This window comes from Crinia signifera, chromosome 5 (genome assembly GCF_055691185.1).
Source record: "Crinia signifera chromosome 5, ASM5569118v1, whole genome shotgun sequence".
Taxonomy (NCBI): Eukaryota; Metazoa; Chordata; class Amphibia; order Anura; family Myobatrachidae; genus Crinia; species Crinia signifera.
In genome coordinates this window covers 226,827,953-226,845,070 of record NC_139221.1, presented here as the reverse complement: position 1 = coordinate 226,845,070, position 17,118 = coordinate 226,827,953, and the positions used below count along the sequence as shown (strand labels likewise).

At 40.4% G+C, this 17,118-nt stretch overlaps 1 protein-coding gene across 5 annotated transcripts in view; it reads left to right on the top strand.

The window, feature by feature from the left end:
- The window catches only part of DNAJC13 (DnaJ heat shock protein family (Hsp40) member C13), a 198,686-nt gene that overhangs the window by 83,997 nt on the left and 97,571 nt on the right, over positions 1-17,118 (top strand). For all 5 annotated transcript variants that reach the window (XR_014475029.1, XM_083188595.1, XM_083188594.1 and 2 more), the window contains exons 12-18: positions 5,450-5,619; positions 7,719-7,818; positions 8,911-9,018; positions 10,660-10,815; positions 12,851-12,907; positions 15,453-15,574; positions 16,658-16,733. Coding sequence is in view for 4 of the 5 variants with exons in the window: in XM_083188595.1 (XP_083044721.1) it covers positions 5,450-5,619; positions 7,719-7,818; positions 8,911-9,018; positions 10,660-10,815; positions 12,851-12,907; positions 15,453-15,574; positions 16,658-16,733 (789 nt within the window). In the remaining variant the exon portion in view is untranslated. The remainder of the gene's footprint in view (positions 1-5,449; positions 5,620-7,718; positions 7,819-8,910; positions 9,019-10,659; positions 10,816-12,850; positions 12,908-15,452; positions 15,575-16,657; positions 16,734-17,118) is intronic.

The following is a 17,118-nucleotide window of genomic DNA, read 5'->3' as shown; positions in this document are numbered from 1 at the left end:
GGAAATCTCGGGCATCTCGTCGGTTGATCGCACCCGATTTTTTAGTGCATTCAATGCCCGAGATGCCCGAGTTTTTTTACTAACGATCCCCACGATCAAAATCGTGGGCGCCCTTCTAAGTAAAGAGTACCGGATACAGCTTAGAAAGTACCTTCCGATAGAACTTCCTAGCTGATCCATTTGGGGCGTATAGGTTACTTATGATATGTTTCCTCATGTATCTGGAGTTTGACTACAAGAATCCTACCCTCTGGATCAATGAATATAGGGGAGCACTGAGCCTGTAAAGTTGATCGAACCAAAATGTCAACTCCTCTCGCTTTAGAACCAAACGAGGCCGCTGCTACAACCACAAATGCCATAGAACCCAGTTTAACATGCTCAACGTCGGTGAGGTGCGTCTCCTCTAGAAGTGCTATATCAGCCTTCTTTTTCTTGAGGTATAAGTGTAATTTCTTACGCTCTATAGGAGAGTTCACCCCACCCACGTTCCATGAACACCGTTTCAAGATTGACATCTAGACTATTTGTACAGTGTAATATGTAATATGCTGAATATTCCCAGCACATAAAAATACAAACCGAACATCAAACAAATGAACTTTGGAGGAAAACCCTCCTCCACGGCATTATGCAGCTTGGACATGGACCTCCGGATACACATGCTCCTACCGGAACACTTCCAAAATAACCGATATCTCCAGGACTGGCGAAAAAGGTCAGCACCCCATTATAATAAAGATAATATCATAATCTAGTAAACTGTCAAAAAGTCAACAACTTTTGATCAAGACTTCAATGATCCCCCCCATGAAGATCATTAGCTTTGCACAACTATGCAGCAGTCATAGCAAAAAAATAAAAATAAAAGGAGAAAAAAAAAATCAATGAAAAGTTCCTGTGCGTGTCCTCTTTCCCTTTCATTGCAAAACAGCATGTCTAATGCGGCATGCCGCCTGATCAGAGGGATAAAACAAAAGGTAAATAAATCATGGTATCCTCTTGAGCTATATGGAACATTAGAAGCCCACGCCGGGCCCCTGGCTTTATTCCCCCTCTGGGGTCTGGTCGTCTGTAGCCCCCAAATATGCCCTAGCATCCTCCAGGGTGAAGAAGTCCGTAGAGGAACCATCTCCAAACAAACGCAGTCTGGCCGTATACAACAATTCAAATTTCCTCCCGTCTTGAATAAGTTGGGTGCAGATTGCAGAGAACTCCCTCCTAGCCCTGGTAACCTCTGCGGAGTAATCTTGGAACAAGTGTATCTTGTGGGTCTCCCACTGCAGTTTTCTAATCTTGTGAGAGGCAGCCCACAGCAGCTCCTTGTGTAGGTAATTTAGAGTCCTGAATATAATAACTCTGGGCCTGGTGTTCGAACCTTCCTTTTGAGGTCCCAAATGGTGAGCCCTCTCCACCACCATGTCGTTACAATCATTTAACACATAAAGCAGTAAGGTCTGCCTAATAAAGTGCTGCAATGCTTGTCCCCTAATCGATTCCAGGAGCCCCACCAGCCTCAAATTATTCCTCCGTGACCTGTTTTCAAGGTCGTCGATCTTGTTAGACATCATATGACATGATTTCTGTAGTGTAGCATTATGAGATTTAAGCTCCTGCACCTCATCAAGCAAGGCCCCTATTTGGGTTTCATTATGAATGACCCTCTGAGTGAGCTGTGAAAGATGATCCTTTAGTTCTGCCACTGAAGCTTTAAAGGAGTCAGACTGTTCTTTAAACATAGGGGTCATGGTATCTTTTATAGCTCTTACCATTGCCTGATAAGATGCTGCGTCTTGAGCGGGCCATGCGCTCTCCTGCCCCTCCTGATGAGCTGCAGAGGATGGGGAGTTGACCGAGTGGGGTGACGCACTACAGGTGACAGCGGGCTTGATTGGGGAGCCCATCCTGACTTTGAAGAGGGTGCAGCTGCCATTTTGGATTTCTTCAGTCCTGAACGGCTGGTCTGCTGGCGATGGGACATGGGAGAGAAGAATCTCTCCATACAGCAGGGAGCGCTTCCGGTGCCCCCGTGAATGCAGCCCGGAGTGGAGGACTGCTCTGCTGTGATTCTGGGGTGCCGCCCGAGTCACCTTCCATGGAGCTGCCTCTCCTTGCGGCCGCTCACATGCCCGCCGGAATCGGAAGTCTTAGCTTTAAATGTTTATTTGGTTAAAAGTAATTTGGACTCCTCTAACATGGTGTAAGGAGCAGTGATGTGCTGTAAGTTATAGCAGCCAATTAGATATGAAAACACTCACTACAATGGGCAGAATTCAGTTAAACACACATTCTGGATTTCTGTCTGTCTCATGTAACAATGTGGCACATATGATACCCCTTTCACACTGACAAATGTTTCCTGAGTTATTGCACATGAACGCGCAACAACCCAGGAAACTGCCCAGTGTGAAAGAGTCCTAGAAGATTGTCCCCGGTCCAGCATTCCGGGATTTCATTCCGGGACTTGACCTGGGTCGACCCGAGATAGTTGCGGGTCCAGGAGAAGCGTGAACGGGTATCTTCCAGCACCGCCCCTGCCTGCCTCCCGATTTACCTCACCCTCCTGGCTTTATGCCGGGTTGGGCGGCTAGTGTGAAAGCCCTTGTTAGCTTGGTCACAGCCGGGATTTTGTACTCTGCTTGCAGACGCTTTCCAGTGTAAAAGGGGTATCACCTTTAAATTGCTCCGCTCACAAATAGACATACAGGACCTAATATGCATACCATATTTATGTTCTGTCTCTCGATCTCTAGCTCTCTATTCTCTCACTATCTCACTTACATGGCCAAAAAGGGTATGTACATTCAACCACCCCAACCATATTTGTTTGATCTCATTCTAAATACATGGGCATTAAAATAGTTGTCTGCTATACGAGCCTTCACTCTTCTGGGGAGGCTTTCCATGGAACATGGCTGCATGGATTCACATCTATTTAGCCACAAACACATTATTGCGGTCAGGCACTACGCTGTTTCGTTGTGGGAGCTTGTGTGGCTGACCACTTCTCATCTGACCTGTTGTTACGCCTAGATCTTTTCATTTCATAATTAGCAGCCCTAAAGGTGTACATACATACATGATGTATTGGGGCAATCCCCTGGGGATACTAAACATGTTTCAAAATTCCGATAGCCCGATCCTGGAAGGGAGTGCGGAATTAGTACATGCTTAATTTTCTCGATATGCAGACAGCAAATCGGTACAGGAATCTACCCAGCTGACGTATTGGCATCTTTACAGTTAACACTTGCAGCTGTAGCAGAATTTGATCAAACGGGCTTGCTGGACAGTTGGCACCCTATAGGTGCATACACAAGGAAAGATTTAACAAATGATCCAATCTCATTAGCGATTTCCTTAGAACTACTGGACAAACGATTTGGTGTCAATCACTGAACGATTGTACAAACTATTGCACATGAAAGAACGATTTTTAACGATGGTGGAGGGGAGTGGGAGCTAGTCAATCAGCTTTACCAAATTTTTCATCGTGCATACACATGAAACTATTGGTACACATCGCTAACCATTGGTCTATGATCTTTCTGCATACAGGAAAGATCATCGGCCTCTACCAACAACCGGCGGGCATCGATATCGTTCGTACACACGGAACGATTTCAGCGATTGATCGTTTTAATGGTTCGGGAACGCCCAGATCTTTTGACATATCTGTCCGTGTGTACGCACATTATGACAGTGGAATGCTGAAAGTCACTAGCTTTTCTAAATGTCCCGTTCTAGTGCTAATATTTGGCTATGATTATTGCATGGCGCTTTGAGCTGAAATGGAAACATCCTAATTAAAGGCTGTATATAATCTTTCCAAAATGCACTACAGACATGGAAACAAAAAAGTCTGAAGATGTGGAAAGCATAGAAGGATAATCATCTCTACATATGTCTAGTGTCCATTTGTCTCCGAAACACTGCCATCTGTTGGCAGCAAGTGAAACTACATATCTCACACATGCAGAAACATAGAAGGTAGCAGACTAGCTTTTGAAGCTTTAGGTTCAAGCGGGCTTACTAGTAATTCATAAAGTTGCCCTGATATATTTTGCCATGCGAGATAGATTAGGATGGAAAATGTTTAGAAATGTTTATATGTGTAATAGTTACGAGGTATGAGCAAATGCTTGCAGTTCTAGTATCAGACATCATACCTGTGATTATTTTGAATTTACATTGTATGATAAAGCTATTACGGGAAGCTGTTGTGTATCTAGCTTGAAGTCTTTCTTTTCAGATGTTTTACGAATACATTACTTAAAATGAGACCATTATTACTGCAAAAAATAAATGATGCATCTAAATCAAAGCAGATCTATAGAGATTTAGGGAACCCTTTTAATGTTTAAACTGCAGTTTCTGTAGAATACCCATTGTATTACATGTACATTATACATCATAGCACTGGCATGGTATGCAACACTCCTAACATTATTGAACCTATTGCTATCTGGATATATAAACATGAATTTTGTATGGTCACAGAACTTATTTTAGAACGTTAATTAGAGTTCCTTCTAGGAACTGGGGCGGGCAGGGCGGGGGGTCGGACCGGGCACGCCGACGTCACTATTTTGGGCGTGCCCGGGCCGCCAACGTCACAAAAGGGGCGTGCCGGGCATCGCTATGTAAAGCGGCACCGGGCTTTTCAGGTCAAAACAGCGGGGACAAAGGAAGGCTGGTTTAGCGGGGCGCTGCCAGAGGGGCAGGGCGCATTTTTCACTTTAAAAATCGGGCAGGGCGCAGCGCCCCGCTAAAACAGCCTAGCGGGAACACTAGTTAATATTAATTTATATTTTTATACTACAAAGCTAATATATGTATTATTGTAGTATCTATCATCTGCAAACTCATTACTCAGAAAGTTCTGAAGACCAGGAGATAAACATTATCCCATTAGATTTTTTTCTAACATTCCTATTGTAGGTTATAATCTAAAAGGCAGTTGCCAAGTACTTTAGGTTGTTGTTGGTTTTCCCTTTTTTTTCGAATGTAGGATATATACGGTGGTATTAAATGTCTGCCAATATTTCTGACCGGGGAAATATCGGCAGTTACTGTAGGTATTTAATCCCAGCCGGGACTTGCCTGCTACAGACCTGCCTCCTTGTTGGGGCGAGTCTGTATTGTCAGAAACGGCCGTAGACTGTCAAATCATAAACCTTTTTTTTTTTTACAAAACTGATGCATTTTCACCAATCCACTAACTTTCCGACACTCGACAGCTGGAGCATTGAATTCCAGCTGTCGAGTTACTGTAGGAAGAACTGAAAACGGCCCAGGATTCCGACTCCAGACATTCCAACAGTCAACCCTGGATTGAATGCCCCCATAATCATCTTGTACTGTGCACCCAGATGCATGTGTTTACTAAAGGGAATACTAGAGATAATGTGTTTGTGTAAAACAAATCTTTTTTTGTCTTTTGACACAGGGCCTGTTCTCTGAGAACAAGGAGAAGCTAATCAATAACGCCATAACTTCCTTACTCTCCCAAGAAGGAGACCAAACAGCATCTAATGCAGAGCTGGAAAGCCAATTCCAGGCAGTCAGGCGATTAGTAGCTTCAAAAGCTGGATTCTTGGCCTTTACTCAGCTACCAAAGTAAGTAGCTTGTCATGGTGGAAACCTCTTACTGCCAGTGGCCAGCCTCTGCATGTACTGTATGTAAATAAAACCAACAAATATGTCATATCTATATACTGTTTTCAAAGTCTGGAAACTTTCATGTCTTATTGGGCTTTAATTTAATTTAAGCCTTTTCTAACCCATCAGGATGATGTTTCAGAAAGCATGGGCTCCTCTATGTAGCTGACTGAGCAAGTGAAATAAGTATGATTCACTGTTCTAAGTCACTTGGTGCCTATAACAAGAGATCTAAACTACTGTTCTCATCTATTTTTACTGTCAAACTTTTATTAAGAAATTAATTTATAGAGATATGTCCTGTTCTCAGCCGGCTCGACACCGGTTTGGCAGGCAGGATTCAATGTCCCTCCTGCTGAGCGCCGAAAAGGGGGCATGGCCGCGAGAAGTGGCCGGAAATTGTCGAGCTGCAGACGGGAGCTCGTCAATTCCCTCGGCAGAACGTGCCTGACTTTACAAGTAGTCTGGGAAGGTTCTGCCAATGGAATTGACGAGCTCCCGTCTGCAGCTCGACAATTCCCTGTTCAATGCAGTAGGAGAAGACCGCATTGAATAGGGCCCTGCCGCTATCTCCCCCGTCGGGAATAGTGGCGGGAGATGGAATATCTCTCTAGATGTTTTCTAACATTCCTATTGTAGGTTACAATCTAACAGGCAGTTTGCAAAGTACTTTAGGTCATTGATTTAATTGTTTTTTATTTAGGTGCTTTGTTTAAATTATACTATTTAAAATGTTTAATAATGCTACCCTGGTTCCAGATCAATAATGCTGCATAAATAGACTCTTTCCATTTACTGTTACACTGACGTCGACTCTTGAATGTGTCTAAAGTGAAACCGCCTCTTTCATGACTTTCAATTTAGTTAATTTACCATTCAAAAAAAAAAAAATTGTTGCAATCACTTTAATATTTTTTCTATATATGCTAATAGTGTGGAATCTGTTCCTCTCTCATTACAATGTAAAGCAGTACTTAGGAATATGCTTATTCACTTGGCTCCCTCTGACAAATATAGGCCGAGATCCATAATGACATAATGGAAGGGTGTTTCCTGGCTTATATTGATTTGTAAATGGAGGTCAGAGATTCAGAAGGAAATTAAACCCATTAAAGGAGCTGTCTGCAATATAAGAACCCTGTAATTGAAAGTCACTGACAAGAAACCAGAGCTTACTTTTTTTTCTAACTATAGTTGAATTATCTCTCCACTCACAACAAAATCTTTGTCTTATTTACCATTTATAAAGAGATGAAATGTGCCACAATTTCATATTTTAGGTTAAGAACATTCCACAAGTAGAACAGATTTCAACCCATCTGAGGGATGGTTCAGATGTATATATAAACATAAAAGGATATGATATCTAATGAAATGATTAAGATAAATATAAAAACCTTATATAAAAACAAATAATGACTCAAATTTAAATATTTAAAGTGCATAATTTGTTTTAATGCTGACTAAAGGTATATTTTATACATAGGTTTATATTTTTAAGTAGCTATATCATTGGTCCGAAACAGATAAAACAAAAAATAATAATTCTCTTATATTCTTCTGGAGCATCAGAATCCGCTTTATTGGCCAGGTATTCTTGCGTATACTAGGAATTTGATTTGGATTGCTGTGCAACAACCAGTTGGGTAACAGTTAAACAGGGACAGTACAGATATACAGTTATGGTGACAGTTATAGGCTACATGTACCCTGGGGATTAAAGACGCAGGGAACACATACCCGCCAAGCTGCACAGCGTCTCGGCAGCCATCAGCGGCGCCACTGGTCGCTGCAACAATACAGCAAAGACAGTACAGTTATCACACTGGGATCATATACCTGCCGAGCTGCACATCACCTAGGCAGCCATCACCGGCGCCACTGGTATACAGTCATATTGGGGGTATACAAGGCGCTGTTTGACAGGCAGACATATTTGAACCTGTTTGTCGGACCTTCTTCTCTGAGCTGCTCTGTGAGTTTTAATGCTTTTATTTGTCATTGTTTTTTATACTTGTGTATGTGGCATTTTATTTATATTTCCTTTTGATTTCAAGGTTTCGGGAACGTCTAGGTGTAAAGGTAGTGAAGGCTCTAAAGAAAAATAATGATGGAGTCACTCATTCTGCTATTGACATGCTATGTGCACTAATGTGTGTAAGTGTTGGTTTTCTCTTTTTATAAACAAATGGGCAATATAGATGGGCCAAATGGTTCTTATCTGCTGGCAAATTATGGGTTTCTATTATTACTTGGGCACCATCAAAAGTGAAGCAGTACATGCCTGCTATTGGACTTGGTGAAGTCTGTGCAGGAGTATCTGCTCTTCCATGTGAAAAGCATATATGCATGTCTGCTCTCTATGGGGTCAATCCTGTTACCCCAAGGTGTGGTGAGTTGCAGCAGTTTTTAAACATTGGAAATGACACCTTTATTCACACACCCCATGTCCTTATCTTAACCTAAGTTTGCTGATGTTTGTAATTGGCCAACACTTACTTGTGATGCAGCTTCAATGCATTGGGTATTCGGATTGACCACTGTGTATTCTGTGAGCTGAGCATATCCACCTTTCCATACTATCCATCCATTCGCAGGCCCGGGGGAAACTCTCACATCTTTTGATGGTTACCTCCCATTGAAAAATGTGGTGCGTGCAAGCTTATATATATACTGATATCTTGTGATGTTAGCTGCCCGCCCACGTCACCCGGTGATTTCCATGGGAACGCCCATTAAAATGCTGGTCGTTCCCATGGACGAGTACCCTGGCCCACCCGCAATGTTGGGTGCGTGCACCTGGCAAACAGTCTGTTCGCCTTGGTTGCACGCACCCTGTGTCGGCACATGCGTAGACGCCTTAACATCTGCCCCATGCGAATGGTCCAGAATAATGTCCTTTGAGTCTTATTTTTGTTAAATGGATATTATTAATACTGCACTGAAAACAACTGTTAACACTTGGGAATCATTTAACTCTGTGCAAGTAGTACCACAACCTTTCTTCATTAAATGCTATTCACATGAGAAGTCTTGGCACATTAAATGTAACATGTTTCATGTGTTCTTGCCCTCTGTAATTTTAATTATCTTGAAACGATACAGTTATAACTTAAATTGTGCATCACATTTTTGGATTCTTTAAATGCAGGATTAGCATAGGTAAAGTAACTGTGTATCCTCCTACTTTTTTTCTTTTTCTTTTTTTTCTGCCATTTCTAATCTGATGTGAATTTCTCTGTTCTGAAGCCGATGCACGATGACTATGACTTGAGGCAAGAGCAACTGAACAAAGCATCCCTTCTCTCTTCCAAAAAGTTTCTGGAAAATTTGCTAGAAAAATTTAACTCTCATGTGGTAAGAAAGCCATACTGTGCGATATGATGTTAAACTGCAGTTGTTTTTTCTTCACAGGCAAAATGTTTTGGGAATAGTTGATTCCCAATGTCTATGTTGTGTTATTTATGAGCACAGACTCCATCTAAGAAATCCACTTAATATTCAGTGCATAACATTTGCCAGTTTGTATCTAGATGCCCAGATTTCCTCTGTCACAGTGGCGTTACCCATGGCATTATCTAAAGCCAGATCATAGGTAGTTGTACATATGTTTAACCATTCATAAGCCTATCTAATGGTTCGAAGTATGTTTTGTCTTTAGATTTTGTAATCTGCTGCAACATTTTTATAAAATTAGTATATATATTTTTTTTAACTTCTGTTCAATTTTCTTGTCTATTGGGGACACGAATAAACCGAGCTGCAGTATCTGGAGCATCTACTTTACATCCTCTAAAATCCTGAAGCCAGTAACTTCAGTAAATTCTAACCAATGACCGAGCCAGGAGTATACAACATAAGCGTAAAAAATTTTCCACCAAAAAGAGTCACAATAATCCTAACAATAAAAAGAATAACAAAAGCTGGAGTTGAAATGGTTGGTGCTCAGTGTCCTTAAATTTAAGTCAATTAAAGGGATTGAACATTAGTATTAAAAAAAATACATTATCTGTGCAATTAAAGTGTAGGACACTGGAAAATAATGGACTTCCTGAAGCTGTCCCTATCTGAGAGAATGCCCAGAAGCATACTGTACTTGGATGGAAAATGTTGAAACTAAAATCTTTTGAAGGTGTTTACCATCCGCCAGTTGACTGCGGATCCTAGCTGCTCAGGTTATCATCATGTCCTGGAAAACACTCAACAAACTGACAAACTGCTCCAGCATCCAGTGGACATACAGTACTGTAGGTCTTCAGTGTCCCTAACAAATTCAAAGAAGGAAACAATTTTGTCATGGTCTAAGGCTGGAATTACAGCTCCCTGACATTTTACAGCAAAATCATAAACATAATAGAAGTGCACATAACCAGAAACATAAAATAAGTAGTAGGGAGTAAGAACAACAAAAGTCTAAGGGGGGGTATTCAATCACCAGCGAGAATCTCCCAACAGGGGACATGGCCGCCGGGCCCTAGTCAATGCTGTCTTCCTCCACAGCATTGAACAGGGGAGCTCGGCAGAACGAGACCGACTTCACAAGCGGTCGGGCTCGATCTGCCGAGAACGGCCGGGAAGTGACGAGCTTTCAGCTGCAGCTCGCCTCTTCCGGGTGCAAATTGAATACCCCCCTAAGAGAGGGGAAAGCACAAGAGAGCCATGAGCCCTGCTTATGGGAGCTTACAATCTAAAGGGGAGGGGCAACAGACAGGGGTTTTAATAACTCATTGTAAAACATTGTTTCCCCTCCAATTATTATCTATATATGTCTATTGTCTGATTGTGTGTCTCCGAAACACTGTCATCTGATGGTAACGAGTGAAACTACATCTCTTTTCTCTCACACATGCACAAACACAGAGGCAAATCACAAGGTGTTTGACTAGCTTTCAAAGCAGTTGCTTCCAGTGGGCTTACTAGTTGTTATATTCTTCTTATGTCCTTTTTAATATTGAAACATTACTATTTGAGTCATTATTTGTTTTTTTTTGCTCCTAGAACTATGGTACTGGCGCTCTGGTTATCAGTTCGCTCTTGGATTTCCTCACCTTTGCACTCTGTGCTCCTTACAGCGAGACAACAGAAGGGCAGCAATTTGACATGTTACTTGAGATGGTGGCATCAAACGGTAGAACTCTTTTCAAACTTTTTCAGGTATCACCTGACTTTTGGTTTGACATTACTGGGTTGATAAGCATATACATAAAGTACATTTTATAGATTATATGTGGAAAAAAGTTATGTAAACTCAAGGCTTGTATATTTGTGTTCAGATGTGGGAACAATTAGTGCATACAAGTCCCGAATAACAAGACACTTATTTTGAAGTAAAGATTTGTTTATTTAAAAATTCCAATGACCGTTTATTTGATATAGTATTTTGTATGTTAGATGCTATACCTCTTTCTGACTTTATTCTTCATATATATTCTTCAAATGTGTCCCGATACTGCTGTTTTGTATATCAGCATTTTGCAGTGGGACACACATCAACTGCCAGCCCCATTGTAGTATATTGGGAGCCTGCATATACTTGTGACCCTCTTTGCTGCAACTTGTGTGATTGCAGCCACAATGTATATGGACACATCTGTAGTATATGGACAGGTTCCGTCTTCTAGTACCATTAATGTTAGTGCCTTGTGATCTTGCAGTGAAGGGGAACCTTCTCAATAGATCTGAACAGGCTACTAGTTTTTTAGATCTACTGAAGGGAGCTGAATGTATTGGACAAATGATTTGTACAGCAATGCTGTCCTTGGGCAGTTTCATATTTTTTATAATTAACCATGAGAACAACTTGATCTGTACTTTATTAGTAGCACCAGCAGAAATCATTACAGAAATAGCAGAGCTTTCACTAGATCGCTTAGAAAAATGCCCCTAGGTCACTCCATGTGTAGTGGCCATAGCTATAGTGATGCGCAGCCCCACGCGTCGATATCGCCTGGCGATTAATATTCAGCATTCTGGATAAAGCTACTGAATCTATTTTTTTTTTTATTCAAATAATCTTTATTTTTGATTTTATATGTATGTAAAAACAAAAATTACATTTACATAACAAACATACATAAACAACATTTACAGGTCATCATACTTAAGGTGCCCACAGACGCTACAATTATCGAATGCGTTTTGTACTTTTTAAGCACAAATTGCATCTTATGTACAATTATTGGATGGTGTTTATGTTCCCTGGAGCCCGATATTGTATGTCTAAAAAAGTACGTGCTGCACGTACTTTTTAGACTACATCTGAAATTTAACATTACAAACATGGGTTCATCACATGCATCCAAGTGCACATCTCATAGCAAGCTGGAAGAAAAATTGTATAGAACCATTGTACAGTCAAAAACGCATAGCACAGTACAATTGTAGCGTCTGTGGGCACCTTTAGACTTTTACATCAGTTTTGCAACAATCGAATTTTAAACGAGTTGTACATTAACATCGTTACTTGACTTATATGATGTTATATTTCAGTAATTCAAACACGTTTACTTTTCTATCTGGCTATCTTTGAGAAGCTTCAGTTCAGTTGGCAAGCTACATATCTCAATTGTGTTAATCGTGATCAACAATATTTATTTACTCTATATATCATTCCCTAACTACAATGATTCACAGTGCACTATTGAACTATACAATCTATTAATTCATATCCTCTAGAATGTGTTATTTAGAACATATAATAACTTATTCCTTAATTCATACACGTTACCTAAATACATGCATTATTTCACACGTGTATACCCATAAACATGGTGACATCCTCACCCCTTTAAGTACTCTCAATATTTAAAGAATAAGATAAATCTATTTAATCGCCAGTCAGGGCTAGTGTTCTCACCAGAGAACACCGGCCCTGACAGATCGCTCAGCACACAGCGCTGACACATCGATGTGCGCTGAATGATCTAGCATCGCTCAGCTAATCTCCCTTGTGTAGGCCCCTTAACCAAAACCTGTTTTGCTTTTTTTTTAAATAGAACTTTCAAATGTGTAGGACTTGGTGAAGACTAAATGATTGACATAAAAATATAGATTTAAAATAGTGTACTTTTTCAAATGACTATATATGGCTTTGTATATCCAATCTGTACTTTGTATTAATTTGTGATAACCAATTCTTGATCATACTAAACTGTGTTTTCTTCATCTTTTCCATTACATAATGCATTAGCACCCTTCCATGGCCATTGTAAAAGGAGCTGGTTTGGTAATGAAGGCAATCATAGAAGTAAGTGTCCAATCGAAATGCATTTGTCCTGCAACAAACTGAGTGATGACTGAAAGCTCCTGGGAAACTTGGGAGTACTTTTACTTCAATTAGAAATCTAATAGTTGAGTTTCTTGCTTAAATTGTACATGCTGTGTAACCGGCTAAATTCCAATGGTCATTTGCTGGTTGAAGATGAACATGTAAAAACAAGTTTTTAATCAATATGGGCTTCTCCCCAATTGCAGAGCTGTTGACATCTCTTTCAATGGCAGCTAGGTGCAACTGCTTCTAGAGTATCTGAGGACAGATCTGTAGTTCTTCCAAAGTTGTGATGATTGGCGATAGTATTGTAATAATAAAAAAGGGAGTATGGGGCGGGCAGTTTATTTTTATTTTTTTGGAGTATATAAGACGTAGATATTGTTTTTCTTATGTATTGATTTACCCCAACATAAACAATCTCATTATAATTAAATTGTCAGGTACACAACTATGAAAGGACAAACATAACTGTAAAATGAATGGCTAGCTCCACTTAAGGTTTTACCATTTACCATTTATTCATGACTAAGAAAAAGTAACCCATTAAAAAAAAAAAATAATAATAAAGAAAAGAAATTCTAGTTCTGATGAAATAATGTTATATGCAATAGAGCCTAAATAACAAGGCTCTTATGAGAACTAAAAATTATTTGCAAATTGTTTACTGGCTCCCTACCAAAAAAGAAAACTGCTTGAAGAAGTTTTGGCACAAACCTACTTTCCTCTTAAATCTTATCTGGGGGACACTGAAAAAAATGGGATTACGGTGGTGATTCTAATTTAATCGATATTTAGCAGCTGCGCATTTATGCAAAACAACCATTTGCAGCCGTGCGGAGGATCGCGTCTTGCGAGGGGGAGCGGGCGGGCAGCGTCTGGTGGACTCACAAGGCTTCGAAATTCACAGCCTTGCGAGTCAAGCAGAATAATCTCCATGTGGGAAGGCTGAGTAGGCACTTAATTGTTAACTATATTGCAGTTGAAACTCCCCTCCTTTCTTATATTCTCTCATCTTCACCTGCAACTCTAGTTTCAATTTAGGAGATGCATTTAGGAGATGCATCAAGATGGCTCTGGAGATTGACTTTTATGCAGTGCCTTGTTAGCAATTATTGTTAGGGTTCAACCTGCCTATATTTTGCTGATTCCGGAATGGGATATGAATACAGCATACTCCTTTTGAAAATTCAGGTGAATTATGTGAAAAATAGTTTTTGTTAGCTACTCCCTCTGTAAGGATAGTTTTTGAGCTGGCAGCTCTCCCTTGTAAATTCCATTTAAGATGTATCATACTGATAAGGTTTACGTACAATCCTGTTGTTCCAGCCAAATGTGATTTTTGTTTAGTTTTCATATCGATCGGGAGATAGTCTTGCCAGCATTTTGGCAATCATCTTAAGTTTGTTTAAAACAAGCTGGACTGAACAGTTTACAAGCAATCCATTGCCTGGTGGATAAGATCTACTACTAGTCAGGCTTAGTTGTATGTGGAACAACCAGCTCTGGATTCCATCAAGGCACGTTCTCTTAAAAGGATTTAAGAGCGAGAAGCCTCAAAAGAGTGTACTCTTTTAGGGGAATCCATTTGCGGGTGTGAAATATAGATATATTTTTTAAAACCCTCAGGAAGCAGTGAAGGAAGTATCATATTAGTGGAATTAGTGAATTACCCAACGTCCAAATCACTGGGTTACATTGGGAGCTGGGTCTTCTGAAGCAACGGCGAGTATGTTAGTGATTGCAAGTTTGTATGAGTGTCTGAGAGTAACCCCTAGGACTTCCTATGACTCCCTCCCCTTTTGAAAGATGGAGGAGGGATCACTGCTGTAGTGAGTATCTGTTTCTATATTTTTTTATGCGCTGTGGGTTTTTAGTGCTGGAATCTCCACAACCACTATTGGAAACTGCGGGTTTCGGGAGCATGCATACCCGCGGTTATCCAAAATTGGGGCGAAGTAAACAAGGGTTTTTTTTTAACCTCTCTCCCAATTGAATCTCCCCCTTTAGTGCTTCCTCTTCAGCCTTCCAACTTAATCCCATGGTTTCCTGTGTCCCTAGATGGACTTAGTGGAATTGATTTTACTGGGATACGGTCACTAGGTCGACAAGCATTAGGTTGACATGCATGAAGGTCGACAAGACATGGGGTTTTTCATGTCCTACCGTCCACTAGGGTGTGGCGGGAGAATAAAATAGTGTGCCGAGCATAGCGAGGCACTGCTACGTTCATGTCCCTTGTGTGAGACAAAAAAGTGAAGAACCCATATCGACCTTTTTCAACTGTCGACCTTCCCCATGTCAACCTAATGATTTTGTCGACTTACTGACCATGCCGACCTTCAGTCATGTCGACCTAATGCTTGTCGACCTAGTTGCTGTCTATCCAATGATCCATACCCAATTTTACTATGAATATAGAATCTGGATTTTCTGGTTTCCGTTGTTCAGACTTACACCTCGAGCAACACAATTCTTTTACACCTGATACATTACAGCATTTAACTTCGTTTTTAATTCCAAGGAAGCTGACAAAGAAATCGCAACAAAAATGCAAGAACTCTCCCTGAGTGAAGGTGCCTTACCTCGACACTTGCACACTGCTATGTTTACAATAAGTGTTGATCAGAGAATGCTTACAAACAGGTAAGTGAAATAGTTTTTCAGGATTTTAAGGCTTGATTGATGTTTTTTTTTTTAAATGCATACTGCACATTTAATGTAATTTATGTTTTGTTTTTTTAAACAGTGATCTGTGAAATTAATTTCTGGCCATGCATTAAGCATAAATAAACTTGGGCCTGATTCAGACTGCAACTGGTGACAGTAGTCTTCAGGGGGACGGTGCAAATACAGGGTAAGGTGCCCCACTCGCTGGGTACCTCCCTGAAAAATGTTGCAGGCACATCACCAGCTGTTCCCTGGCTGTGCAGCTTAGCTGCAAAGCCAGTCACAGGTTGGCCATGTTTAGGGTCCTAACAGGTGCGCGTGACATAGCGCAGCCGCCGTGGCCCAGACCTGCCTTCATTTTTCAGGCTGCTCCCAGAAAATGCTCTAGTCTGCCCCTGCAACACTTTGTCGCCGCCCCCATCTGAACTAAAACTGCAACTGCATAGAGATCAACATTTTAATTGTACACGCTAAGTGCCTGCGCAGATCTCTGAAAATCTATTGCGTATTTCAGCGATTTGCTAATTTTTCTGAATTAGGCCCTTAGTACAGTAAGACCGCTCATACACTGCAATGCTGAGTAACCGCATCTGTAATCTTATCTGGCTCAGCCAGTACGGTATGTGGTCAGCTGATGCTGTGCACACTTTTCTCATTAGAAAACATAACGTTTCAGCAGTCCTGGATAGAAGGTTATTGGCATGCATGGTTTATTTCCTCTAAAATAAATAAATTGGTCAACTGAAGGTATTGCGCTGTGGAGCCTGCTGTCCAAGTTTTACTTTACTTCAACATTTTACCTGCCCATGGTTATTCCAAATCCTCATAAACCCCCAAAAATAGGAAAGGTGTGAGGAGGTTCCAACAGATTTTTTGCATTATTTGGAACCAAGGTGATTTAGTGGATTTTATGGTTTAGGCAACTTTGTTATTTTGCATGGGTGGGCCCAGGTTTTTATTTATTAATAATGGGGAGCCATAATCCCTCTTTCATATTACAGCTATTATTTGCTTCGAAGAAAAATATTTGTGTATATTGAACAAATACTTGTTTTTCAGACAGCTGAGTAGACACTTAGTGGGCCTATGGACAGCCGATAACACAACATCTGCTAATTTGCTGAAGCGCATCTTGGTAAGGGAGAAACTTTTGCTGCATTTCTAGGATTGTTCCAAGAAATAATATTGTTGATTTGGGAGATAACAAAATTAAACCTGTTTTATCATACTGCATTTCTGTTTCCGTTCTTGTAATAAAGAATGATTATAAAAAAGTATTTTTTTTGTGTAGCTATATGTTCTTTATAATGTTAAGTTCACCAATTAACAAAACCAGAAAATACAAGAATGAATGAAAAAATATGTACAAAAAAATAACAACAAAGGTACCATACTGTATAGTACAGTGGTTGCATAAAGGAAAATAAATGTTCACTGTTATCATTTGTGAGTGTTTTACTAATTGTGATCCATTTAAGGTTGTGATGTCCAGCCTAATTTATGCTTCATTAACACTGCAA